General features: G+C 45.3%; 1 protein-coding gene across 9 annotated transcripts in view; it reads left to right on the top strand.

The window, feature by feature from the left end:
- The window catches only part of PTPRT (protein tyrosine phosphatase receptor type T), a 677,999-nt gene extending 652,644 nt beyond the window's left edge, over positions 1-25,355 (top strand). For all 9 annotated transcript variants that reach the window (XM_082271827.1, XM_082271826.1, XM_082271832.1 and 6 more), the window contains 4 exons: positions 6,565-6,690; positions 6,767-6,930; positions 20,247-20,382; positions 24,557-25,355. In XM_082271827.1, the coding sequence (XP_082127953.1) occupies positions 6,565-6,690; positions 6,767-6,930; positions 20,247-20,382; positions 24,557-24,610 (480 nt within the window). In that variant the 3' untranslated portion in view covers positions 24,611-25,355. The remainder of the gene's footprint in view (positions 1-6,564; positions 6,691-6,766; positions 6,931-20,246; positions 20,383-24,556) is intronic.
- Positions 25,356-27,175: the final 1,820 nt, after the last annotated feature.

Here is a 27,175-nt window from a genome sequence, read left to right as displayed (position 1 = left end):
TGGGAATGTAGTCATTTTGTAGAGGTGACATCTGCCGAAAAAGGACAATGGCAATTTGGCCCACGACTTCAATTCGGCTATCATTTTATCAAGGACCGGCGTAAAATTAAGTTGATAAATGGAAGAGGGGAATCGGCCGATTTTGACCCCGAGATACGTTATATAGGACGTTGCTACGCGGAGTATCGATGAGGCCGCCCACGACGGGGTACGTGTCGTGTGGAGGAGTAGGATTTTGCTTTTGTTAAAGTTGATGCGCAGACCCGAGCACAGACGATAGTCCGCAAAAATGGATTGTATCGTGTGGATATCATGGCTTGGGGCCGAGGTAAATATAAGGACGTCGTCAGCAAACATGGCAGTACGAAGCTCTTCGGGGCCCACTCCAATCCCATGTAGGTCTGGATGCGTCAGGAGGGCTCTGGACAGCGGTTCCAGCGCCAAGTTGAACAAAAGTGGGGAAAGTGGGCACCCCTGCCTCGTCCCCTTGAAAAGGCGAAAAGACGGTGACATGTGACCCGCTATCACTACTTGCGCCGCCGGGGAAGCGTACATCGTGCGGATAAGGTGAAGAAAGTTGCCGGAAAAACCTAAATGGAGAAGTACGCGATCCAGCCATTGGATATTCACGTTATCAAACGCTTTCTCGGCATCTAGGGTTATGATTGCTGCATCTGTGCTCGAGTCAGATTTGGCCCTTTCCAAAGCGAGTAGTACCTTCCTGATGTTTGAAGTCGCCGACCTGCCCTTCGTGAACCCCGCCTGCGAAGGGTGAACCAGCGTAGGCATTATGGACGCTAATCTATCCGCCATCAATTTTGACAATAATTTGGAGTCTACGTTTAGTAGCGATATTGGCCTATAAGAGCCTGGGTCTAGCGGGTCCTTGCCTTTTTTGTATATTAATTTGATATGGGCTTGACTGCCCGTGGGTAGATAGGGATGGCCATCTAATATGTGGTTAAAGGCGGACAGTAGTGACGGTGCTACTGAGTCCATTGCTAATCTATAAAAGTCTGGTGTGTACCCGTCGGGACCAGGTGATTTCCCCGGGGTCAGTGATTTAATGGTTTTGGTCAATTCTGACAAAGTCAGCGGGGCATTAATGTGCGAGAGTTGGTCCGGTGTCAGGGTCGGGAGGCCGGCCTTGGAGAGCCAGTCCGAAGCCATGTCATCGTCCATAGGTTCATGGCTGTACAAGTTTTGGTAGAATTGAGCAAATACCCTATTTATGTCTTTCGGGTCAGTCACTAGTTGGCCATCAGTGTCTCTGAGGGCGGATACCTGAGTTGGGGTAAAGGGGCCTCGGCACAAGGAGGCCAGTAATTTTCCCGGTTTATTCCCAAAACAATGGAACTTCCATTCCTGGTGGGACCTATATAGCTGTTCCCTTTTCTCGGTCCACTCATCAAAGACCGCCTTTGCAGATCGCCAACGGTCTCTGTTTTCAGGGGAGTTGCGGCTATGAAGAGCAGCTTGAGCCGCTCTCAATGAGGAGCTGGCCGTCTCAAAGGTTCTGGAGAGTGTCTTCTTATAAGCCGCGGCATAAGAGATGAGGCGACCTCTTAGCACTGCCTTCCCTGTCTCCCAGAGGAGGGTGGGAGATACCGATGGGGACTCGTTCTGTGCGATGAATTCTGCCCAAGCCGATTTGATGAGGGAGGAGACCCCCGGATCTTTAGTGAGGTATGAGGGGAAGCGCCAACATTTCGCCGCAGGAGGGGAGGTGAAAAGAGTAATGACAGCGGAAACTGGAGCGTGGTCAGATATCGCTATGTCATGTATGAGGGGTGACGTCACGAAAGTGAGCATGCCAGGAGTCGCAAAGATATAATCAATTCTGGATAGCGACTGGTGTGGATGAGAGTAAAAGGAGTATTCCTTGCCCTCAGGGTTGTGTAGTCGCCACACATCGGAGAGATGTAAACTGTCCGCGAAGTCCCGCAGCAGCGAGGAGTGACGTGTGTTTGGGTTCTGGGACACCCTTGCAGCGAGGGATCTGTCCTCAGCCGGGTGCATAAGTTGGTTGAAGTCCCCCGCTACTAAAAGCGGGAGATGGAGGAAGGGTGCCAACGACTGGGTCAGAGATTGGAAGAATGATGGTGAGGGTGTGTTCGGAGCGTAGACACCCGCCAGTGCCCATTCCCGTTGCCCTGATTCTAAATGTAGCACCACTGTACGTCCCTCCGCGTCAGACACCGAGTGTTTTAGGGTGACCTGTAAATTCTTATGTACTAGTATGAGGACGCCTGCTTTGCCCTTCACTGCTGGAGAACCATAGACTTGGCCCACCCACAACTTGCGCATACGTTGGACGTCTTTCGCTTCCAGGTGTGTTTCCTGTAAGATCGCTATGTCAGTTCTCATGCGCTTTAGGTGTCTGAGAACTGCCATCCTCTTATTAGGTGATCTAAGTCCCTTAACATTCCAAGATATGACACTCATTTAGGGTCCCAAGGTATCGATAACTTGTGATGATTAAGGGTCGTAGGAAAGTGATTCCCCAATTTTATGCCTCGTGATAGGATGCCCACTGGGCCGGCGAACCTGGAGAGCCGGCCATAACTAGAGAGAGATGCCACTGGGTTGAGTAAAGGTAGAGGGATGGGCCCAACTGGGGCCGAAAGGTAAGTTAGTAGGGAATAGAAACTACACATGTGGAACTTCACTTTTTTCCTCATGTAAACATGCTCACGCATCGGACAGCGTTACCAGGTCCAGTGTAGTTCGCCCCCGCCACTGAAAGTCAGTGTGTAGGTTCCGTGTAATGCTGCTCAAGGCAAGATCGGGAGATCCCCGACGTTGATACGGGGTCGCACGGCACTGGAGAGGAAAAGCTACATAAAGGCGGTCGCCCGCGTGCACAGTAAAAGACCACGCAGGCGGGACGGACCGAGACAACATAACTGCAACCGGAAACATAGACAACAAATGAGATGATACCCAAAAGGGGTAAATCAGCCATAGCTCACATAATGCAATGTATATGAAACATCCTAAGATAATGGGGAAAACATCTGGAAAAATGACAGTTATATATGACCGTACTGAATTTTTATAGTTACCAAGTACCAGTCTGGGGTACTGACATCGGGAAGCACAGGATAAGCACAGAACTTGTCCGTTGAGGCATATTTAAGAGTTGACAATCTGGCATCAGATAGTCCGTCAGCGTGGTCTGCGGCGGTAGGAGACCCTTTGCTTTTTCGCGGGATCTTTTCTGGGACTTTGCTGTCCTCTGGCCCCCTGGGGGCGTTGGGGCGATGGCGTAGACGGAGGGTCCAGGGTGAGGTTGTAGTGGCGTTGCAGAAAATGGTAGGCCTCGTCAGGTACAGAGAATGATTTCTGCTCTCCGGAGAGGTCTGCTAAGCGAAGTATGGCTGGGTATGCCAGTGTGAACTTTATGGATTTGTGGAAAAGGGCCTGGCAGATCGGTTGGAAGGCCTTCCTGCGGCGTGAGACCTCCTGGGAGTAATCTGCGAATATCAGCAGCTTATGTCCGTCGACTTGTAGGGCCTTGGAATTGCGGAAAGACTTCAGGATATTCTGCCGATTCATGTAATTCAGGTACCGCACGATAATTGATCGTGGGGTGCGTCTGTCATTGGAGGGGGCCCCCAGGCGGTGTGCGCGTTCCACTGAGCATGGTGTCTGGATCCCCAGAGCCGCAGGAAGGCGCGCAGAGGCTATTTCGCATAAAGTTTCCGCTCCATATGTCTCTGGCAGTCCAATGATCCGGAGGTTATTTCTCCTAGATCTGTTCTCCAGATCGTCCACTTTGTCCAGGAGGTACCTCTGAGTCTGCCTGGCCTGCTGGTCCATCGCAAAGGAGCCTTGGAGCTCGTCTTCCAGGTCAGACATCCTATGTTCCATTTCGGTCAGCCGATGTGCGTGGTCCCCTATCTCCTTCCTTATCTGAGCAATTCCCTCAGAAATGGCCTTGTCCACAGCGTCTTTAATTGTGGGCGACAGCAGGGTGGCTACAGCCTGAGCCAGGGAGGATATTTGAGCCTCCGGAATGGATGTGGTGGACTGAGGTGGCTGCGTTTGTGGTACAGGAGGGGAGGTGGCGTCCGCCATGTCTGCCTCGGAGCAGGCCGCATTTGAAGCCGCGGACTTGATTTGGGCCGTCGGCGGAGCGCCGCCGTGTTGGAGGAAGCGATCCATGGCGATCGGGTCCCCGGATCCTGGGCCGGCAGATGGCAGCAAAGGCGGGTGCGGATGGGCGAGATTGCGGGCTAAGGAGCCGGTTTGTCCTGGAGCCGATGTCCCGCGCTGCCTCCTACATGGGCGCCGGAACCGGAAGTTGGACCAGACGACCTTTTAAAGGTTGGGTACGGAATGTTTGCATATAATTTACTTGTGGCAATAAAGTACAAAATAGAACAAGTCCACCACAAGCTCCATAGTGATACCATCCCAAACCATCTCCAACTGTACCTGTTCATGCCATCTGGCATCCTAAAAAAGTACTTCAGACCAGTATTACGATGAGTGCAAGGAATTCTTCATGGTTTCAATTGCACCCTATAGCAATCGTCTGAACTGGTACAGCATTAATTACAGTACATGAGAATTTCCCATTGTCTTAGTGAGTTGAGTTTTACAAACTCAAATATGCAGAAGGGTTGAACTTTAACCACTTAAGCCCCGGAGGATTTGGCTGCTCAAAGACCAGGCCCTATTTTGCGATTCGGCACTGCGTGACTGTAACGGACAATTGCGCGGTCATGCGATGCTGTACCCAAATTAAATTGATGTCCTTTTTTCCCCACAAACAGAGCTTTCTTTTGGTGGTGTTTGATCACCTGTGCGATTTTTAATTTTTGCGCTATAAACAAAAAAAGAACGACAATTTTGGAAAAATAAAAATATTTTTCACATTTTTTTATATGAAATTCTCAAAAAAAAATGTAAAAATCAAAATGTTTTAACATTTTAGGCCAATTTGTTTTCTGCTACATATTTGCAAAAAAATTGCAATAAGCGTATTTTGATTGGTTTACGCAAAAGTTATTACGTTTACTAACTAAGGGAAAGATTTATGTAATTTTTATAGTTTTTTTTTAAACTAGTAATGACAGCGATCTGTGTTTTTTTTTTTTTTTTTTTGCGGGACTGCGACATTGCGGCAGACAGATCGGACCCCTGACTGACATTTTTTACACTTTTGGGGGTACCAGTGACATTACTACAGTAATCAGTGCTATAAGAATGCACTGTTACTGTAAAAATGACACTGGCAGGGAAGGGGTTAACTTTATTGGTGATCAAGGGGTTAAGTGTGTCCCTAGGGGCGTGATTCTAACTGTCAGGGGGTGTGGCTTGTTAGATCATCACAGAGACATACAATCCTACATAGCAGGAACGCATAGCCTCTGTCATGATCTAAGGGAGAATGACAGATGGCTGTGTTTACATCAGCCGTCTGTCTTTCTCCCTTTCCTGAAGGAGATTGCGAGTGGCCGGCGGACGTCGGAGCCGCCAGTCACACGCGCGGGGAAGGCAGGGAACGAGCGGGGGCGGGAGCGCACCGCCGGCAGCGCGCGCTCGCCCCCTACAGGCTCGGGGGCGAGCGACGTACCCATACGTCACTTTGCCTGTAGGGGGCTGACTGCCGCAGTATATAGTCGTGCGGCAGTCGGGAAGTGGTTAAAGTATAACATATTACCAAGCAGTAAACGAGCTTTAAAATAGGTCTTCACTGTCCTCTGTAGCTACAGGCACTGTGGAGACATCCCTGTACATCCTCAAAGTTTACAGCAGGAGCACTTTCACTTTCATTTCAGTAAGGTACTCCCCCCCCCCCCCCTTCCAGAGAGTTGACAGCCCACCAGCCTTCTAATCAATAATGTAACAGGTTCACACAGGAAGGATCAACTTGATCAACTTCAGTGCTTGCATGCAGTGTTTGCTAAACCCCTGAATTGAAAGCGTGTTTCTGGTATAAACCTTGAAATTGGACTGTGCATACACTGAGCTCCTAAAAGTCAAATAATATTCTCAGCACATGCTGCTCACCGCTCCCCTTTCTGAGCAAAAGGCAAAAAGCGGATAAAAGTATTTGGCAGCAAACGCTTGCCAATTTCTCCAATATGTAAATCCCGTGACGCTACATTGACAGGTCCACTTCAACAAAGACAAAGAATAAGGCTATAACTGACATTTTAAACACAATCAAGCAATTGAGGTTTGACAGGTTTTCTTTAAGAAGTCCTCTGGTTAATATTTCCATTCTTCTGCAGGTTTTTAAGTAGTGCGGCTATTCTTCCTGCGTGCCGGTGGGGGACTTATTTCCCTCTTGCTGAACAGCTGCCCGTCCCACATCTTTGCATGTCATTTCATCAAACTGTTATTTCTCTCTCCATGTGATTAGAGCACTCGGCATGCTGGTCTGTTTCTATGATTGCTGATTATATCCCCTGCATCTTATTATTATTCCTATTCCTTTGTTATTCCATCAGTGTTTTTGTTTCACCCAGCGTGTAGTTATATTGCACTGCACGATCTTGCTCAGCTATGCATGTATATTGATATTATTGAAGTGCCATGCTCCTTTTCTAGCTGTGTCTACAGTACTGGCCGGAGAAGACATCCTGTTGTTATGGGCCAGTCCAAGTGGAGTTTGTATCAGCTGATATCGATGAGGACACCATTAGCCGAATATTCCGTATCTGTAACATGGCACGGGTAAGAAAGCTATAAGTCACATAAGTGGCGACACGCATCTGTAAAGGCTGGTCTTCTGAATGTTTCTATGTTTCAGCCTCAAGACGGGTATCGTATAGTACAACACCTCCAGTACATTGGGTGGCCAGCCTATAGGGAAACTCCTCCTTCGAAACGCTCCATATTGAAGGTTGTGCAGAGGCTGGAGAAGTGGCAGGAGCAGTATGATGGCAGAGAAGGCAGGACCGTTGTCCACTGCTTGTAAGTATAATAGAGATCAGGGCCAGAGCAACGAGAGAGCTTGAAACTTTTGGCCTGGGAAGCAGACACAACAAAGTGCCATGCTGCCACAGTGATTGGTGGGCATGGTGAGAGATGGTTATTCCTAAAGGGCATAGTTTATTGTGACAAAACGTTTCACATCTTCCAGCATCAGCTTCCTTTTTGGCCTTTGGTCACATGACACATCACACTAAATGGGTAACAGCTACCTACAGTGGGTATATAAAATAATCACCCCCCCCCCCCCCCCTTCTCCTTTTAAATAATCACATTTTGTTGCTTTGCAGCCTAAAATGAAGACATACACAGTTTTGTTCTATCCAGCTGTATTTTCTCAGTGCAACTTATAACATCCAAGTGAAAGATATAACACCAACACCTTAGAAAAACATAAAAAGATAAAAACAGAATGAGTGAGTTGAAAAAATGAATACCCCCTCCTAAAAATGACTTGTAAACTCAATCAGATGTAGTAACACCTTCTTAATGGCACAAAAAGCCATTTGACTTTCAACTGTGATCAGCTGCGGTAATTTTGATTAGCTCAGCATGAAAAGAGCTTTTCTGGAGCATTTCAGTACATGGCTGTTCAACTGAAGCAAACAATCAACTATGAGTGGCAAGGCACTGTCAAAAGATCTCCGGGAGAAAGTTGTGGACAGGCACAAGTCGGGATGGATACAAAAAAAAAAAATCTTTCAAAGGCTTTATTGATGCTTAGAAACACAATGAAGTATTTTATTAAGAAGTGGATCAGAACGTTGCTCAAAACTGGATGAAAGAGCCAGGAGGAAACTGATCAGAGAGGCAACCAAGAGGCCTACAGCATCTCTGAAGCAGTTGCAGAAATGTATGACAAAGAGTGGTCATTGTATGCATGTGACAACAATATCACAAATGCTCTACAAATGTGGCCTGTATGGGAGGGTTGCAATAAAAAAAGCCAATCCTCAGGAATGGCCACATGCAGTCATGACTGAGCTTTGCCAAAATGCACCTTGACGATTCTGAGGCCACATGAAAAAAGGAGTTATGGTCAGATGAAACTAAAATGTAATTATTTGTCTGGTGGAAATCCGATACAGCTCACCATCCAAGTAACACCATTCCTATAGTAAAACATGGATGTGGTAATATCCTGTTATGGGGGTGTTTCTCTGCAGCAGGGACTGGAGCACTTTTCAGTATAGAAGGAAAAATGGATGGGGCAAAATGTAATCAAATTCTTGAGGAAAATCTGCTGCCCTCTGCCAGAAAGTTGTCAATGGGAAGAAGGTTTAGCTTCCAACATGACAATGACCCAAAGCATACAGCAAAAATGACCACACGGTGGTTGAAGGAGAAAAGGGTGAATGTCCTTGCATGGCTTAGTCAGAGTCCAGACTTAAACCCCATTGAAAATCTGTGGAATGACTTGAAGACTGCAGTCCACAAACGGTCACCTTTAAATTTAACTGAACTTGAGCAGTTCTGAAAAGAAGAGTGGGCAAATATCGAAATGGCTGGATATATAAACTTAGTACAGAAATATCCCAACAAACGAAAGGATGTAATTAAAGCAAAAGGTGGTTCAACAAAATACTGACACAAGGGGGCGATCCTTTTCCCAACTCAATAATTCTGTTTTTGAGTTTCTTTTACTTTTTTCTGACATGCTTGTGTTATATTTTTCACTTGGATGCTATAAGTTGCACAAAGTAAATACAGCTGGATAAAACAAAAACTTGTCTCCCTTCATTTAAGGCTGCAAAGCAACAAAATGTGATTATTTTAAAGGGGGGTGACCCTTTTCTATACCCACAGTATATAATGCCCAGCATGTGTGACTGTAATGGTGAAGTATAAGCCATCGACCCAAAATATCTTACTGGCTCCTAGCTCAATTTTCTCTACCTTATAAGGGAAGTCTGGCAGGGTCTACCTTGTCTTGCCATGGGCTGGGAAGCCAGAGAAGATGCAGTGATGTGCCCTCTAGGAGTTGGTCATTTTAGGGTTGCTCTTAGTATCACTTGGGCGTGGGAACTCCATTGTGAGAATGAGCACATGGTCACAGCACTAATGCTTTTTCAGCCCTGTGTCTCTTTGGGGTAGGCCTTTTGGCTTTGTCTGGGGCAAGTTTTCTTACCAGGCCTCAGGGCCTAGCCAGGATACCTGATCTGGCACCATTTGTCAATTTTTATTTTGTCCTCACGTTTCGTCCCTTGCACTTTTGTCTGTGTTTATCTTTCTCACTAAGATGAAGGGTTTGGGCTCATGTTCTGATGTTCTCTGGTCTTTTTACATGTGGATTTCAAACTTGAGGTCCTTCACTTAGGGGTACCCTGTTTGTGTAGAGAGCAGCCTCACTGGAGCCAATGCACTCTTTGTGAAATTGATTGACCTAATTCAACCATAACCCTTTACAGTATTGAGTCAACTCCAGCATCTCAATTACACACGTTCATGAATTTGTTTGCAGGGCCGGTTTTCCCAAAAGTAAAATTTTAGTTATAGATGCAGCGAGATAGACTAAGTTAAGGCAAGGCCTTTTTTATTTTTGGACATATTTCCCATAACTCCTATCTACTGTACCTGAGAGTTTGGGGTGTTCCTGCCCCACTTTGTGTTTTCCAGTTCCTCCTGTTACATTGTCTATAGCAGTGTTTCTCAACCTTTTTTTTAGCCAAGGCACCCTTGAAAATGATGCAGAATTTCAAGGCACCCCATTCTAAAATGTAAAATAAATGAATGGTTTTACGTAATTTAGGGGCATTGACACACCTAGGACACCCAACATTTGAGATGATATATGTTATACACTTTTACACACTGGTACTGACTAGCAGGGTTGCTGGTAGAAACCACAGGGCCCCATACAGCCAACCAGACAGCCCCCCCCCCCCCAAAAACACAGTTTTTTATGTTTCAGTTATGAATTTATGATTAGAACGGGCAGGTAAATGTGACATATTTACCAGACCATTCCCCCACTCTCCATCCTGAAGGATCCTATTGTGTGCTTGCAGCTGCCGATGGGTAGGAGAGGAGGGAAGCCAATGCACTGTGGGGGTGGGGGAACACAGGGGGCCTGAGCATCAGGGGGAAACTTATGGTGCACAGGGAGGGTGATGAGTGTGGTGGGGGGGGGGGCAATTCCCCCTATGGCTCTCTCTGCAGCAGCTGAAAGCCAGGGGGAGGGAGAGTAGAAGAAACCAGCTTTCAGCTACTGCAGAGAGAGTCATACAGGGGATTGATTGGAGTAATTGCCCCCCCCCCTGCCAATCATCCTCCCTACCCACATCTGATTTACCCAGCTGCCTGGGCCCCCCTGCTGCCTGCGCCCCATACAGGTAGACTGGTGGTACCCTCTTATCTATGGCCCTGCTGACTAGTATTCTAGTGTTTCTCCTCGCCCTCAGGTGAGGGAAATCATGTGACCCCAGTGCAGATGGAGAAGGGCAAACAAGGACATCCTCAGGTGCTTAATGTCTTTTTTATCCTATTATGACATTATCATTTATTACAATCCCATCACCTGGCTTGCATGGTGTGCCCAAGGTTGAAATGCTGCACAAATAAAACCAGTGGCTTTGTGTATTAAAAAAATGCAGGCAAGATCTACCTGCCAGCTTGCTGACAATTTGGGCAATTTGAGGCAATTTTTTTTGCATTTTGTCAAGGCATCCCTAAAGATCCCAGAAAGCATCCTGGTTGAATAAGGCCAATCTATAGTAAAATAAATAGACATCGAAGAGAGAGAGTGGGAGCCCCTCATAATATCCACAACATTTGTGAAGACCCTATGGGTATCACCTTAGCAGGGCCCGAGAGGTATAAGAAAATGTCATCTGGCTTAACTTTCTAGAATCAACCAAAAACATGAGCACAGAGTATCTACCAGAAGAAAAAAATACAGGTTTAACAATTCCTATTAAAAAAAAAAAAAACGAATCTGAAGGTGCCATTAAGTTATTTAAAGGATAATCTTCCTCATTTTGCCAGCCGACACTCTTGTGCTGTCAGCTCGTTGCTCAGCAGGTAGCTGTTAGTCTCGAAACTACCAAAGATTTGTATGAGGCTGACAATTAATTCTGGTTGCCCACAGAGTAATGTGCTGAGAACAGAAACATGTCAAACTTTGTGTGAGAATATTTGATTAGTGCAATGGAGGTAGGTGTAATGCCCTCTCATCTTTCAATCTGGTGTGGTTATTTAAAGGATGAATGCGCTTTCAATGTGCACCTATCATATTTTGGTACCCTCCTTCCATTCTGCTGAGCTAACCTAGGCCACCCATACTCTCCATAGATGCATACTCACTTGCATACTCATCATGCCTAAAGCTTTCGCTGTTTGTTTACATGCCAGCCAGGTGACTTTCAGTGCTCTGGCTGTACCTGTGCAGCACGTACCCATAGGCTTCCATGGGGCCCTGCCCTAAGCATCCCCCGCCCCAAAAAAATACTATAGAATACAGAGCAGGTGATGCCAGTGCAATAAAATGAGCAGGCCAAAAGTAAATTTATGCTTTAAGTGTCAACCAGTGGCGGCTGGTGCATTGGGGGTGTAGGGGCGCTGCCCTCCCATGCACGTCTGGGCCACTTTTTGCGATTCGGTAACTGTGCGACTTTAACTGACAATTGCGTGGTCGTGTGACGCCATACCCAAACAAAATTTATGTCCTTTTTTTCCCACAAACAGAGCTTTCTTTTGGTGGTATTTGATCACCTGTGCGATTTTTACTTTTTGTGCTATAAACAAAAAAAGAGCGTAAATTTTGAAAAAACAACAATATTTTTCACATTTTTTTATATGAAATTCCCCCCAAAAAAATTTAAAAATCAAAATTTTTTTACATTTTTGGCCAATTTGTTTTCTGCTACCTATGTTTGGTAAAAAAATTCACAATAAGCGTATTTTGATTGGTTTGCGCAAAAGTTATTGCGTTTACTAACAAAGGGAAAGATTTCTGTAATTTTTGGTGTTTTTTTTTTAACGCGTAATGGCGGCGATCTGCGATTTTTTTTGCGGGACTGCGACATTGCGGCGGACAGATCGGACCCTTGACTGATATTTTTGACACTTTTGGGGTTACCAGTGACATTACTGCAGTAATCAGTGCTATATATATGCACTGTTACTGTAAAAATGACACTGGCAGGGAAGGGGTTAATTTTATTGGAGAGGGAGGGGTTAATGTATGCCTGGTGCTTACTGACGTGTGTGGGGGGAGGTGACTATGTGACACAAGGACAGATATGCTGAACCCTGCAATCTGACCCTGCCTGTCACTTAGGAGATCCGCCCGCTTGTGTTTACACAAGCAGGCGGATCTCCACACTAGATCCCCGACGATCGGGGAAGAGCAGCGGCAATCGCCGCTGCTCCTCCCCTGGCCCGACTCCCGCTGTGACTGAATACAGCAGGAGCGAGCCTACGGCGGCGCGCGCGCGGCGCCGAGAAAGGGGAGTGTCTGGCGACGTAGGTCTACGTCGTCAGACGATAACGAGCCACTCTGCCGCAGTAATATTACTGCAGGCAGACGTAAAGTGGTTAATCTACATGCAGGGCACTGGAGCCCAGCCAGTTGTGTGACAATAGCGAATGAATATCCGCTATTATTACACTGTTTCTCCTCCCAGCCAATCAGGAAATGGGTCCTGAGACCTGTTTCCCAATTAGCCGAAAGGAGAGGCCATGATATTGGCCAAGGAGGAGGGAGGAGATGCAGGGGAAGCCGCCGCCGCCGCCTGCCCTACACGTCAGTCCAGGAGAGTGAGCCTGCGATGGGGGGGGGGGGAGTGGTATGGTGTGCGAGCTGGTGTGGTCCGGGGGGGGTATGGTGTGGTCCGTCTGCCGCCCCCACCCCCCCCACCGGCCCATGGAGCACCGGCCACCACGGGTGTCAACCCACCCAAAGTGATATAGTAGAGGATAGACATCAGAAGGCTAAATCAATGGCTTTATAAATCTTTCATTGACCAAGTTACCAAGATTTGCCATAGCCACTACAACGGAGGCTTTGCACTACCTGATGTGCTTTTGTTTTTATTTTTCTTTGAGACCCTGGAGAAGAAAATGGTGGTAGTTACAATTTTCAAGTCGCACAATATTTACACAAATACTTAGCAAATGCATATTTTCAGGAAAAAAATACACTAAAAAGAATTTTTGTTAAAAAAACACAATATTATACATAGTTTTTTGATAAAATGTAAAGATGGTGTTGCTTCAGTAAATAGATACAAAACTTGTCAATCCCTAGGCTCTGTTCACTCTACTGTGACTTGTCATGCGATTTTGGACACATAGGGGTTGATTTACTAAAGCTGGTGTTGATTCAGGAAATAGATACCAAACTCGTCAATCCTTAGGCTCCGTTCACACTACTGTGACTTGTCATGTGATTTTGGACACATAGGGGTTGATTTACTAAAAGCACTCTGCAAAAGCAGTTGCTCCAAAGCTTTGTAAATGAACAGCTTCAACTCTTCTGGGAAGGCTGTTCACAAGGTTTAGGAGTGTCTATGGGAATGTTTGACCATTCTTTCAGAAGCGCATTCATGGGGTCAGGCACTGCTGTCGGACGAGAAGGCCTGGCTTGCAGTCTCCGCTCTAATTCATCCCCAAAGTGTTCTATTGAGTTCAGGTGCAGTCATGTTGGAACAGGAAGGGGCCATCCCTTCACTGGAGCTAAGGGGCCAAGCCCAACCCCTAAAAAACATTCCCACACCATAATCCACCCTCCACTAAATGATTTGGACCAGTGCAAAAATCAAGGTCCATAAAGACATGGATAAGCAAGTTTGGGGTGGAGGAACTTGACTGGCCTGCACAGAGTCCTGACTTCAATCCAATAGAACACCTTTGGGATGAGTTAGAGCGGAGACTGCGAGTCAGGCCTTCTCTCCAACATCAGTGCCTGACTTCACAAATGCGCTTCTGGAAACGGACTTGGTGGTCTCCCTATCACCAGACGAATTACCCTTAGGGGCCTTCTGGCTTCTCCCAAATTCTCTGCCGGGTTTGTAGCTGCGCCCCTCCCTGGCATGATCCACATTTTGCTTCCTCGGAAAAGCTTGTTTCTGATTTATCAGGCGCCTGTCCTGGGAAAGAAACCCCGACCTACCACCTGTGGCCCGGGTTATAGCGTTATCCAGCTTGTTCCCAAAGAGAGAGGAACCTTCAAAAGGAATCCGGCACCACACCTGCTTAGATGCAGTGTTGGCTAACCAGGGTCGAAGCCAAAGGGCACACTTGGCAGTGACGGAGAATACCATAACCCAAGCCAGATGGTGCATAATGTCGATGGATGCCTCACCCAAGAAGACCGATGCCATCTTCAACTCTTGAATAGGGGAGCTTCTGGCCACCTCCTCCGAGACGCTTTTGAGGGTCTCATCTACATGGTTAGACCATATCTCCATTGCTTTGGACATTGTGGCCAAGGCTAGGGCCGGCTTGCAGGCCATGCTTGCCGTAAGATAGGCACGCTTTACATCCAAATCAATCCTTCTCTCCAAAGGATCCTTGAAAGACACGAAAAATATGGTAAAGAGAAAGAAACAGTATACTCACAGACACCTTCAGGCCAGGCATGGACTTGCACACAGTGTGGCTGGGTTTCTGGCCAACAACATAGACTCACCAGAAAAGGTTTCTTTGGTTGCCCCCTCCATACCCTGCTCATGGGCGTAGGAACCGGGGGGGGACGGGGGGGACACATCCCCCCCAGGAAATAATGCGGGGGGGACAGGTATGGTGAAATCCCCCCCAGTTTAGTACTTGGAGAGTGCTGATTATTCGGCTTCCGAACACCTACTGAATGGGGGTGGGGTTTACTACCCAGAAAGGCGCCAATTGGCTGCCTTCTGGGGGCGTAACCTGGGCGCAGGAAAGAGCGCTTGGCCACCCCCACCTTCGTGATGTAATGGCTGTGATTGGTCCAGTCTCCAGCCTGGACCAATCATCATCCAGGACATCCGATCACTGACGTCGCAATGGGGGCGGTGCCGGTGCATGCGTCAGTCACTCACCATCACCGCCGCTCACCGCCGCTCACCTTCCCGCCGGTTCCCGCCGCAGAGAAGAGGAGAGGTCGCCCGCCGGTTCCCGCCGCAGAAGAGGACGAGGGAGAAGCCGCTCACCTTCCCGCCGCCGCCGATAGCCGAGCCGCCGCCGCCAGGTAAGTGCATTGGGTTGAAGGGAGCACGCACGCTGGTCTCTGCATTGATTGGGGGACAATGCTGTGGCACTCTGCAATCATTGGGGTACAATGTTGTGTGGCACTCTGCAATCATTGGGGTACAATGCTGTGGGCACTCTGCAATCATTGGGGTACAATGCTGTGGGCACTCTGCAATCATTGGGGTACAATGCTGTGGCACTCTGCAATCATTGGGGTACAATGCTGTGGGCATTCTGCAATCATTGGGGTACAATGCTGTGGGCACTCTGCAATCATTGGGGTACATATACCTGGCGAGTAAAAATGCTGCCCCCCCCCCCCCAGATTTGTGTGGGTTCCTACACCCTTGACCCTGCTTAGAGCACGGGAGGTACAGCGACCCAACGTTCCATGGCTGCTCCAGGCCTGACCCTAACTTGAGCTCCAAGGTAGGAAAGCACCCTCCAGGTGCTCCAGAGGAGGACAAAAAAGGAACACTGATGTTCTATAGGGTAGGAGAGGAGGTGGGGCTATACCCAAACGTATGTTGCCATGGAGTTTGTCAGGAAAACATTTTTTTTCCAAGACAGTCTAAAAAAAAGGAATAATAAAGAGAATGCATTTACTAAAACAAAAGAAAAATCTGGCATATTCTTAGAAAAAAGGATAAAGAAATGTGTGGTGTATACACAGCTTGGGAACACACTGGTTATGCTTGATAGATGTGTTACTGAAGAAAACATGATCTTCTACACTGCACACTTCCTGCAGGCTCAGATTATATTCCAATAGGACATAGAACAGAACAGAAAGTGTTAGATGTATCTACAGAAGAAAGGCAGGGTGAGTAAAGGCAAGATCATGGCAAGTTTTACTGCATCTTGATCTTTCACCTTCTGAACTTTAGAGTGAGAAGATTGACAGAATGCTGAGAAAATACCCTGGAGGAAATTTCAAGACAACATAAACATGCCAAGAAAGTGGCAAAACAATATTTGAAGGGAACTCCATGTATATACAGTATACTGTACACACACACACATATATATATATATATATATATATATATATATATATATATATATATATATATATATATACAGTGGGGAAAATACTTATTTAATCCCCTGCAGATTTTTTAAATCTGCCCACTTACAAAGAAATGGAAGATCTATAATTTTTATCATAGGTGTATTTTAAGTCATAGAGGCAGAATATCAAACAAAAATCCAGAAAAAAACATGATACATATGTTATAAACAGAGTTGCAGTTCAGTGAATAAAATATGTATTTGATCCCCCAAGCAAAACATGACTTAGTACTTGGTGGAGAAACCCTTGTTAGCAAGCACAGAGGTAAGACTTTTCTTGTAGTTAGTGACAAATGTTTGCACACCTCTCATAAGGGCCCATCATAGATCCTACGCATCTCAACCAGTTTATCAGCAGAGAAAAGTTCAAAATGGAGACACTGTTAACTACTCAGCAGTCGGTCCAACCAGGAGACTGGCTAGCGTCCATAGATCTGAAGGAGGCCTACTTTCATGTTCCCGTTGCAAGAAGTTTCCAGCGGTTCCTTCGCTTTGCCATCGATCAGAACCACCTTCAGTTTTCCTGTCTCCCCTTTGGGTTTTTCAACATCGCCTCGCACATTTTCAAAAGTCTTATTGGCGGTAGTAGCCTTGATAAGAGTCAGTGGTATCTAGTTGCATCATTAACTGGACGACCTGGGAGACAGGTCCCAACTCTTAGAGCACTTGGGTCAAGTCATCACTATTCTCCAGGAGTTCGAGTGGATTCTGAATGTGGAGAAAAGTCACCTGGTACCCACTCAGTCCCTCGTGTTTCTCGGGGCTCAATTCAATACAGCAAGAGGCACTGTCTCTCTGCCCGAAGAGAAAATTCCAGTAATCCAAAACAGGATTCCTCTCGCTCTCTCTTCCTCCATCTCACTGCCCGTCAGTGCCTGAGAGTCGCCGGGACGTTGGTAGCCACAGTCCCAATGGTGAAGTGGGCATTGTGGAGGATGCGGCCCTTCCAGAGAGGCTTCCTGCAGCAATGGATGCCAGGAGACAGGAATCAACGCATCTATCTCACTTCGGCCATGAGGGGGTGCCTTTCCTGGTGGCTGCTGCGGGAGAATCTCCTCAATTGCCATTCTGTAGCTCCCGTCTCATGGGTAATGATAACTTCAGACGCCAGCAGTTTTATATCTTTATGTTTGAAGCCTGAAATGTGGCAAAAGGTCGCAAAGTTCAAGGGGGCCGAATACTTTCGGTATGGCATTGCTTCAAGTCCAGTCAAAATCATGGCAAAAAAATTAGAGCAAAATCATGCTAAAATCACACGATTGTTAGGTCGCATAAGTGTGAAAGGGGCCTTAGTGTCAGATTTGTCGGTCGCAATGTTGCAGTATACCTAAAAATCGCTGATCGCCACCATTATTAGTAAAAACAAAAAAAGTCCATAAATATATTCCATAGTTTGTAGGCGCTATAACTTTTGCGCAAACCAAATAATAAAAGCTTATTGAGATTTTTTTTTACAAAAAACATGTAGCAGAATACATATTGTCCTTAATTGATGTATAAATGTGATATTTTTTAGATTTTTTTATTGGGTATGTTTTATAGCAGAAAGTAAAAAATATATATTTTTATTTTTTCAAAATCGTTGGTCTTTTTTTGTTCATAGCGCAAAAATTTAAAACTGCAGAGGTGATCAAATACCACCAAAATAAAGCTCTATTTGTGGGAAAAAGAGGACATCTGTTTTATTTGGGTCCAGCGTCGCAATTGTCAACTAAAGTAACGCAGTGCCGTATTGCAAAAATTGCCTGGTCATGAAGGGGGGGGGGGGGGGGGTAAACCTTCCTTGGGCTGAATAGGTTAGTAAATCAACCCTATGTGTCTGTTGGAATATTATCCCTTTATATTTTGCTACTGGGACCAAAAGCAGAGGGAGATCTACCCAACGAGGACACAGCAATAAAAATCTGACAGATAATTTAGCCTGTCAACATTTTCACCAGACCGGAAAAAAAGTTCTCCTTTTTTTAACCACACCGTTGGACAGCAGCACAGTACAATACATAGGCATGTGCACAGGGTTTTCCAGATGTGCTTGGGCACACCATAGTCACCCAGTGTGCATTATCATTATCGACCTGTGTGCCAGCAAGAAGATGGGAAGGATCTCCCTCTTACCGGCTCTGCCATAAGAGAAGTGTTTACACATTTCTCTTTCACTGTGCCAGCAGGGAGATCAATGTGCCGGGGCCATATATTTGTAGACACACACACATACGTGTGTCTGAGCTTTAGGGTGCACTACCTTATGCAATAGGCTGTGCACACCTATGGTACAAGGCTTCTGCTGTCTTAATTTTTGATAACAAAGGAAAGCGGCGCTGGCCTTAGTGTAGTAGGTTATTTATTGAATAAAAGTAACATAGAGACTCACTTTAAAATAAGGGTCTGTCGGCATAATACAGGATGATAGTTCATCCACTTCCATCCTAATGGGTGCAGCGCAGAGTAGGAGCGGTCCTGGGGGGAGGCTGGTGGTAAAAAGCTGTGCTAAGCAGCTGTACCCCGCAGTTCGAGGGCGGTGTGTGACTCCCGGCCTTGTTCCGGCTTCTGAGCCAATGGCATAGTATTTAGTGTAGTATTTATTGAATAAAGGTAATATAGAGACTCATTTTAAAATAAGGGTCTGTCCGCATAATACAGGATGATAGTTCATCCACTTCCATCCTAATGGGTGCAGCGCAGAGTAGGAGCGGTCCTGGGGGGAGGCTGGTGGTAAGCAGCTGTGGTAAGCAGCTGTAGCCCACAGTCCGGCGGTGGTGTGTGACTCGCGGCCCTGTTCTGGTTTCCGAGCCGATGGGGTAGTATTTAGGCTGCATTCACACTTGAGCGTAGCGTTTTACCGCGTTTTTTACCGCGATCTTACTTGCGATTTTTACCGCGATTTTCAGGCGTTTTTGTTCAGGCGTTTTTGGAGGCAGGCATTGACATCTATGAAAAACGCTGGTAATCAGCCCAAAAAGAAGCTCATGTACTTTTTTCAGCTACGGGCGTTTTGCAAAACGCTCAGATGTGAACAGGGGCCATTTAAATGAATGGGGTTTTACTTGTTGGGCGTTTTGGAACATTTTCTTTGAGCGTTTTTGGAGCTGAAAAACACTCAAAAACGCCCAGGTGTGAATGGAGCCTTAGTGTAGTATTTATTGAATAAAAGTAATATAGAGACTCACTTTAAAATAAGGGTCTGTCGGCATAATACAGGATGATAGTTCATCCGCTTCCATTCTAATGGGTGCAGCGCGGAGTAGGAGCGGTCCTGGGGGGAGGCTGGTGTTAAGCAGCTGTAGCCCGCAGTCCGGCGGCGGTGTGTGACTCGTGGCCGTGTTCCGGCTTCAGAGCCGATGATGTCACATCTGGTTTAGGAGGAGCAGGAAGGGTGCGCATTCAGAGCATCCATGCTCCTTCGTCAGGCTGTATATTCCCCCCATACCATCCTTTGTAATTGTCTTCATTTACCACCTACTTATATTAGTAGAGCGCCATGACATACTGTTCGTCTATATGTTTGATGGCTTCTGTAAACACTGCAAGCCCTGTTTCTACACCACTGCTATAGACAAAAGTTTTCTTACATCTAATTGTCTTTTATAATTTTCTTTCACTGTACCAGCAGGGAGATCAATGTGCTGGGGCCATATATTTGTAGACACACACATACGTGGGTCTGAGCTTTAGGGTGCACTACCTTATGTTATAATAGACTGTGCACTCCTATGGTACAAGGCCTCTGCTGTCTATCTGTTGGATGGCTACTGTAACCACTGCAAGCCCTGTTTCTACATCACTAATATAGACAAAAGTTTTCTTACATCTAATTGTCTTTTATAGTTCATTTTTGACACATTATTATGTGAAAGAGAAAAATTCCTGTAATCGGTACATGACGTATATAAGAATGCATTAAATAAATTGTATCTTTTTTTAGTATTCTTCCCCCACAACTATATTTTTATAACCTATTGTCTACCAAGCTGAACGTTGCAAGATCTAGTCTCTGATGAAAGTCATGCTCAGTTTTGTTCCGTGGATATATGTATGACACGGATTCTGTTTTCTCCCAGGAATGGAGGAGGTCGCAGTGGAACGTTCTGTGCTATCTGCAGCGTGTGCGAGATGATCCAACAGCAGAACATCATCGATGTGTTCCACACCGTGAAAACCCTGCGGAATAACAAGGCCAATATGGTGGAGGCGCTGGTGAGTGACGAGCCCCCTGCTGCCTCCTTGTCTCAACAGGGCAACAAATAAGGAATACACTAAATCATTTCTGGCAGAAAGAAATAAATCTGTCACAAGCAATGTCCATCTGAAATCATAATCCTTACTATAGTGCTGCTTAATATGTACCCTGCTTCATCCAAAAGCAGCGATTAGAGGTAAACAGGGGAAATAAGACTCACAGAGTGACAAGGTGCTGGATGGGGACTATTTACCACCACCTATAAAAAGTTCCATCACATAACTTATAAACCCCATGGCCTTTTGGGTAAGGTGATTTTTTTTAAATAAAATCCTGGGGACATATTTTTTCTTTTATTGGCAAATGGTAAACTATTTTAGAAGCATATTTTCCTAAAATTATATATGCCAGTGGTTCTCAACCAGGGTTCCTCCAGAGGTTGCTAGGGGTTCCTTGAGCAACGAGCAATTTCTTTCTCTCAGATAAGTTCCCCTGACACCATTCATCTTTTTAGCTGTCTGGAAGAAGATAATTCTTCCCAATGTCCACAAGGGTAAGGAACATTCATCCCACTGACCATCACACTAACGTATCAGGAGTTGTAAATATAGTGATTTTTAGCAGGGGTTCCCTAAGACCTTAAAATTTTTATAAGGGTTCCTCTGTGTTGAAAAAGTTGAGAAAGGCTGATATATGCAGTGTATTTGGTATTTGTTTATGGAATGATTGTATAATATATACTAGGGATCGACCGATTATCGGCAAAGCCGATATATCGAGGGCCGATATGCACTTTTCATATCAGAATCAGCCGCCAAGGTGACCGATATTGCCGATATTTCGAAAAAGTGTTGTACCGGAGTGATGCCTGCAGCTAGAGGCATCACCCCGGTACCGGCGTCCATAGCCGACGGTCGGCTGTCTTGTAATGACAACTGATGCAGCTGAGAAGCCGCTCGGCTGTCATTTCAAGGAGTGGGAGGGGACGTCCCCCCTCCCGCTGCCTTCCACGGCTCGCCTGGGTATCCCGTCCCATCCTGCACGGCTGCCGAAGACCCAATCAAAGCCGCATTCGGCTTTGATCGGGTCTCCATGCAAAAAAATGGAAGTGATGTCATGACATCACTTCCGTGTACTCGGTGCCAGATTAAAAAAAATGACAGCATTCAAAATAGCCAAACTTGGCTTTTGATTGCTTTTACTGTAGGTGCAGAGGAGGGGTTTGGGGTCTTTTAGACCCCCTGATCACTCCACAAGAGTACCTGTCAAGTGATAAAAATAAAAAAATATTTTTTTTTTAAATGTACGAAAATATCGGCCGATACCGATATGCAATGGCCAAAATATCGACATCTGCAAGGAAAAACCGATATCGGTCGATCACTAATTTATATGTTATTTCTCACATTTCATCCATGAGTTAAGAAAAAAAAAAAGATACCTCTTACAATTTTTTTGGGATATGACTACCAAATGTTAAGAAGATAAGATAAAGAAAAAACTTTTCAATGCATATTTTGTATTTTATTCTTACCAAAGTGTTTTGGTTCAACAATAACAATTTAAATGAACAATTCAGAACAGTAAGGCCCCATTCACATTGCCGCGATCCGACTTGGGGGGGCGACCTCCGAGGCCATAGACTTCATAACATTGAAGTCTATGGCGGTCGCCTCCAGGTCGCCCCAAAGAAGCTCCGGACCCTTTTTCTAAGTCGGAGCGACTTGTGTCGCTCCTATTAGAACGGGTCCGCAGCTTCCCTATGGAAGGCGACCTACGGCGACCTGTGAGGCGACCAGGTCGCCTTACAGGTCGCCTTAGTGTGAACGGGGACTTAAAGATTGCATAGTAACAACACGTAGGATACCTTCCAACATAAATAATCAGGTAATAATAGCTAACTGGTAAAAGGCTACAGTCAGGCTAAAAAGGGAGGCATTGAGGGATGGGGCAGCAAAATTTAAATCCAATCCGTCGAATCTGGGGACAAAACTGGGGACAGACTTGGGGCGGGGACAGTGTCCTCAGTTCGGGGACGTCTGATCACCCTACTTTTGGTACTATTTAAAGCTGAACTTCAAACTGATATTAAAAATCTCTGAAAACTGTCATGTTTTAATTAAAGCATAACTCCATGAAAAAAAGAAAAATCTCCCATGCAGTGGGGCTGTGCCCACACTGCATGGGTTACCTGCTCATTTTGTCTAGGGGTGCACCCAAAGGTTATAACTACCCAATCCTTCAATCCTCCATAAAACTGCGCTGCCTTCATTGTTCTATCTTAGTCTAAGGGTGTGGAGGTGAGTGACCTATATGCTGTCTGGCATCTCAGGTCTGCATGAACAAAACTACAAATCCATTGACAGGTAAAACAGCTTCCTTGTATGTATTTCATCCTTGCTGTTTTGCCTGGGGTCCAGCTTTAAAATGCAAGTATGAAAACATCTACATAATATTACATATTACAATGCTAAGTGAGGTTCTTAGGCTGGATATTTAGTTTCCAGTGCCGAGATACTGGGGATAATTGATTTCAACAAAGTTGAAAGCTACAGGCATCATTCAGATATCTTCTTTTTCTGCTGGCGATTCCCTGCACCGTAAGAACAATCATAGCGGCTGTTCAGCAGCTGCTATATTTTAAAAGAAGCTGGACGCCAGCAGTAGGAAGGTGGTGGAGGCCATGTTGGTACACCCCGCACTGCTCGACGCTAAACCTTTAGGCTTTCAAAATGAAAAATCCAAACAGCATCACAGATGTCAATACACTATAATTATTTATATACCCTCACTTTATTGCTAAATTTAGGACATAGCTCAGTGTAGTAAGATGTCTGCTGCCGCCTACTGACTGCAGGTGTTCTGTCAGATTAGCAAACCTGGTAGCGGTGGAACGCATGCGCAGCTGACAGAACATCACTTCCGTTATCTGATCTGATGGGTTTGCTCATCTGACAGAACACTTGCAGGCCTAAACTAAAGGCAGATGGATTCCAGGAAGTAAATGCAACATGAATCACCCGCCCTTACTCAAGATGGCCACAGCCAGAAATGCTAGGGGTTGTTTTTCAAAGTGATTTTTCAGAAAAATAAAGCATGGAGACATGGATGTATGGGGGAGTTTGCTTTGACTATTAAAAATGAATTGAATAGTGTTTTGCTTGGGTGAAGTATAGTTCCGCTTTAAGTCTTGCAGTGTGTGGTCATTGCAAAGGTAGGGGAAAATCTTACAATGGGGACACGTTCCAGGGACAGCAGAATTCCCCTCACTTTGGAAGATTTCCTAACATCCTTTAGCGTCTCTGGGACAAGAAGCAAAGGGAAATTTTCCCAATGGCACACAGACAGCAAAAAAAATAGACTGGCAGGGGTTTTGCCTTTACCTTACATTATCCAAAACTAAATAATGTTTTGGATATATGTGCAGTTTAGGATTGGAATAGCAAGCTTCAATTTTCTTTTTTTATTTTGGATATAGCAGTGAAAACCTCTGTCATTTTTTTTTTCTCTGATCCCATTGTGACCCCCATTAGGAAAATTTGCCTCCTGTGCTTGCACCAGATCAGAGAGTAACAGCAAATCTTCTTAACGAATGTACAGTCAGGGATAGAAGCAAGTCTTCTCATAGAATGGAGAAGTTCAGGACCTCTGCCAAGTTTTTATTGCTGTTTGTATTCACATTGTAGTGACTTCCATCAGATCCTGTTCAAGAGACAATGGTAATGGTAATTCTATGCAACAGGGACCCAAACTGGGAGAAAAATCTAGACCAGTAGCCTGGGCAGGTTTTAAAACCCTGATATAATCTCAATTACACAAAGAATCATCTGTTCAGACACCAACTATTGTCAAAAGCCATTAAGCCCTGATGTAAGGGGACATCTAAAGCCCCTGAAGCACATTTACTATTTGGAATGAAGACTGTGATCAATAACCCATTTCTGGGCTAGAATAATATGGTGCTCCTCCTCCAAGGGAATAACCACTGTACTGGAGAGAGCTGCCTACCTACCAGAAAACATCCCATACCCAAATGGCACATCCAATCTATCTATCTAGGATGAAAACTTGACAGAGTTTCCCTTTCACACTCTTTGCAAAACTAAAAAGGTTGTGATTGCAATTCCTTCTTATTTCTGCTTTTTTGTCTATACCATTCTCTTCCTTACATGTCCCATTCTTCCCCCTCAGGAGCAATATAAATATGTATATGAAGTTGCCTTGGAATACCTGAATTCCTTCTGATCCTGTTTGGCCTGGGGAGACGGGGTGGTGTGTGAAGATGCTCTGGTCATTTGCAGCCCCTGTGTGACCTGGGAACTCTGGACTTGCTAAAGGCCAAGCAGAGGTTGCTGTTGATCTAGATGAAAAACCTTCCACCTTTTGGGCTTCAACATTGCTGATCTGAAGAGCACATTCAGTCGGTGAGAGAGTGAGCAGCCAACGACTCTAAGAGCACATCAAAGAACAATGCCTTTATTTGACTGTACATGCCTCTAATCCCGCTCTTTACTCTTTTGCTGGAGTCTCCTTTCATCCCTTCTCCGCTACCCTGTTCCACATACACACTATATGCATCAAATAGTGCTCTAACAAACCTCGACAAGCAGTATCAGAGTGGAGTGTTTTGGGTCCCTACACATAGCTAGAAGAACACCATCCGCACAGATGCAGAACTCCAGCCATTTTCTAAAGACATTTGTGTTTTACCATAAATGTAATCTCATTAACCGCCTAAACTGCGGAGATACTGGCATGGATTACAGATCTCTGAATTCACTTATTTCTATGCGAATACACTCCCTTCTCCAAGCAGTGTTGTGCCCTGCCTCCTACGGCAGGCCCCACGGTACAGATGATGTAGTCTCGTCCTCTTTATAATGACCCTGTCTTTATTTATTGCTGTAAATGTTCCTGGGGAGGGGGTCAAAGCAGTTTGTATTCTTGGGAAATGTCTTGCAATGGAGCGTCCAATAAAATTGTGATGTCTTTTTTTTCTTACTGATGGCTTTGTTGTCTTGTATTTCTTTAAAGAAAAGGGTAAAAGTACAAGTTTGCTCAGGATATTAAAGTAATAACTTAAATAGTAGTTTGAAATCAAGCCCTCATTGACCTCTGTAGTTGCAGGTACTATGCGAGTAATTCATCCTTAAAGGGGATCTTCACCCTATAAGGAAAAAAATAAAAGTCAGCAGCTAAAAATACTGTAACTGCTGGCTTTTTAATAAAAGGACACTTACCTGTCCAAGGCTTCAGCTCCATCCTCACCCGGCCAGGGTCCCCGACACCGGCATGTTTAGTATGGCAAGCCAGCTGTAACGCCTTGTGGCTTCACAGCTGGCTTCCCACTGTACATGGGTGAGCTGTGTACCTGGCTATGGGACAGGGAGTGAATGGAAATCTCCCTAATGGGATACAGATAGAAAAAAAAAATCTGAAAAGGGTTATATCCTTTACTCCAGGGGTCTCAAACTGGTGGCCCTCCAGCTTTTGCAGAACTACAGTTCCCATGAGGCATTGCAAGGCTTACAGTTTCGAGCATGCCTCCTATAGGCAGAGGCATGATGGGACTTGTATTTCCGCAACAGCTGGAGGGCCGCCAATTTGATACCCCTGCTTTACCCTATTTAAAATAAAAAATAAATAAATAAATAAAATAAAAAAATGTTGCCTTTAGTCCTGCTTTAAATCCCAACTCTACATAGACTTTTTAAATAAATTGCTAACACTGTGTACAATAGAAAAGCAGCTTTTGCTGTAATACTTACCCTTTTCTAAAGCTGTCACTTGCATCTTCTTTAATCCATGATGGTGGAATAACACCCATCATCATTTACCCCACTTCTTGTGAGCCCAGGTCTTCCTGCGCCTACCCCTGGGAATGTGTCATCATATTGACCTTCACTCACAGTTCAATACTGTAGAGAATAGCGTTGACAATGATGGTAGAGCCAAGTTTTACTTCATTGAGGACCAGCCATGGGTGAACAAGAAAAGACGAAGAAGATGATCCCACCCATTAAGGGAGTGACCATAAAAACCCTGGAGAAAAGGTATTTTATATAAGGCACTTTTTTTTTTAATTAAATGCCGGGGCGGGGCTTGGGGTGGCTTGGTAGGTTACTGCAAGGGAGGGTTGCAGACTTAACTTAGACTTGTGCTTTAAATGCCATAGCTATCTCCGCATATCAGAAAAACTAGTCTCCCATGGTGTCTTAAATCAATTCTGATCATCCCGAACAGAGCAGAGGTTAGAGGAAACTGCATTTAAAAGTATAGAGGGAACCCATATACATAGATCGAAACAGAGTTTTTATAACTGTGTAAACAATGTGGTTATTTCTGGCATCTAATCCTAGTCCTAACAACTGTATAAATATTCCTTATTACAATGTAGCACCCTCTTAAATAAGTGCTGGGATTAGTTAGATTTAGTGCTGGCTCACTGTGTTCAGTGGAGCTGTATGTTTGTTTGCTAGGTAAATTGTGTGGCAGTAATTGTTGTGTAGGGTAAATTTAGCTGTGTCCACTGTAATCAGTGCAGCTGCATGTGATTAGTTAGGTCTGCTCGGAGTTTCAGCATCTGCTAGTTTTTACTGTTTCCTCTGCTTTCCAGAGAACAGGAGAACTCTCTGGAACATAGGTGTGGAGCAATGCAGATAGCAGCATGAATATTTATACAGCCCTGGCCAATCCCAGGGAGGATGGTCATGAAGGCTGCTTGGAGTCTGTATAAATACCCTCAGTCACATAGCTTCTGGGTCTTATCCTGCAAAGGATCAGTCCAGCCTTGAGAGCTGTTAAAGAATG

The sequence above is a fragment of the Pelophylax lessonae genome, assembly GCF_965119305.1.
Source record: "Pelophylax lessonae genome assembly, chromosome: 11".
Taxonomy (NCBI): Eukaryota; Metazoa; Chordata; class Amphibia; order Anura; family Ranidae; genus Pelophylax; species Pelophylax lessonae.
This window is presented reverse-complemented; position numbering and strand designations above follow the sequence as displayed.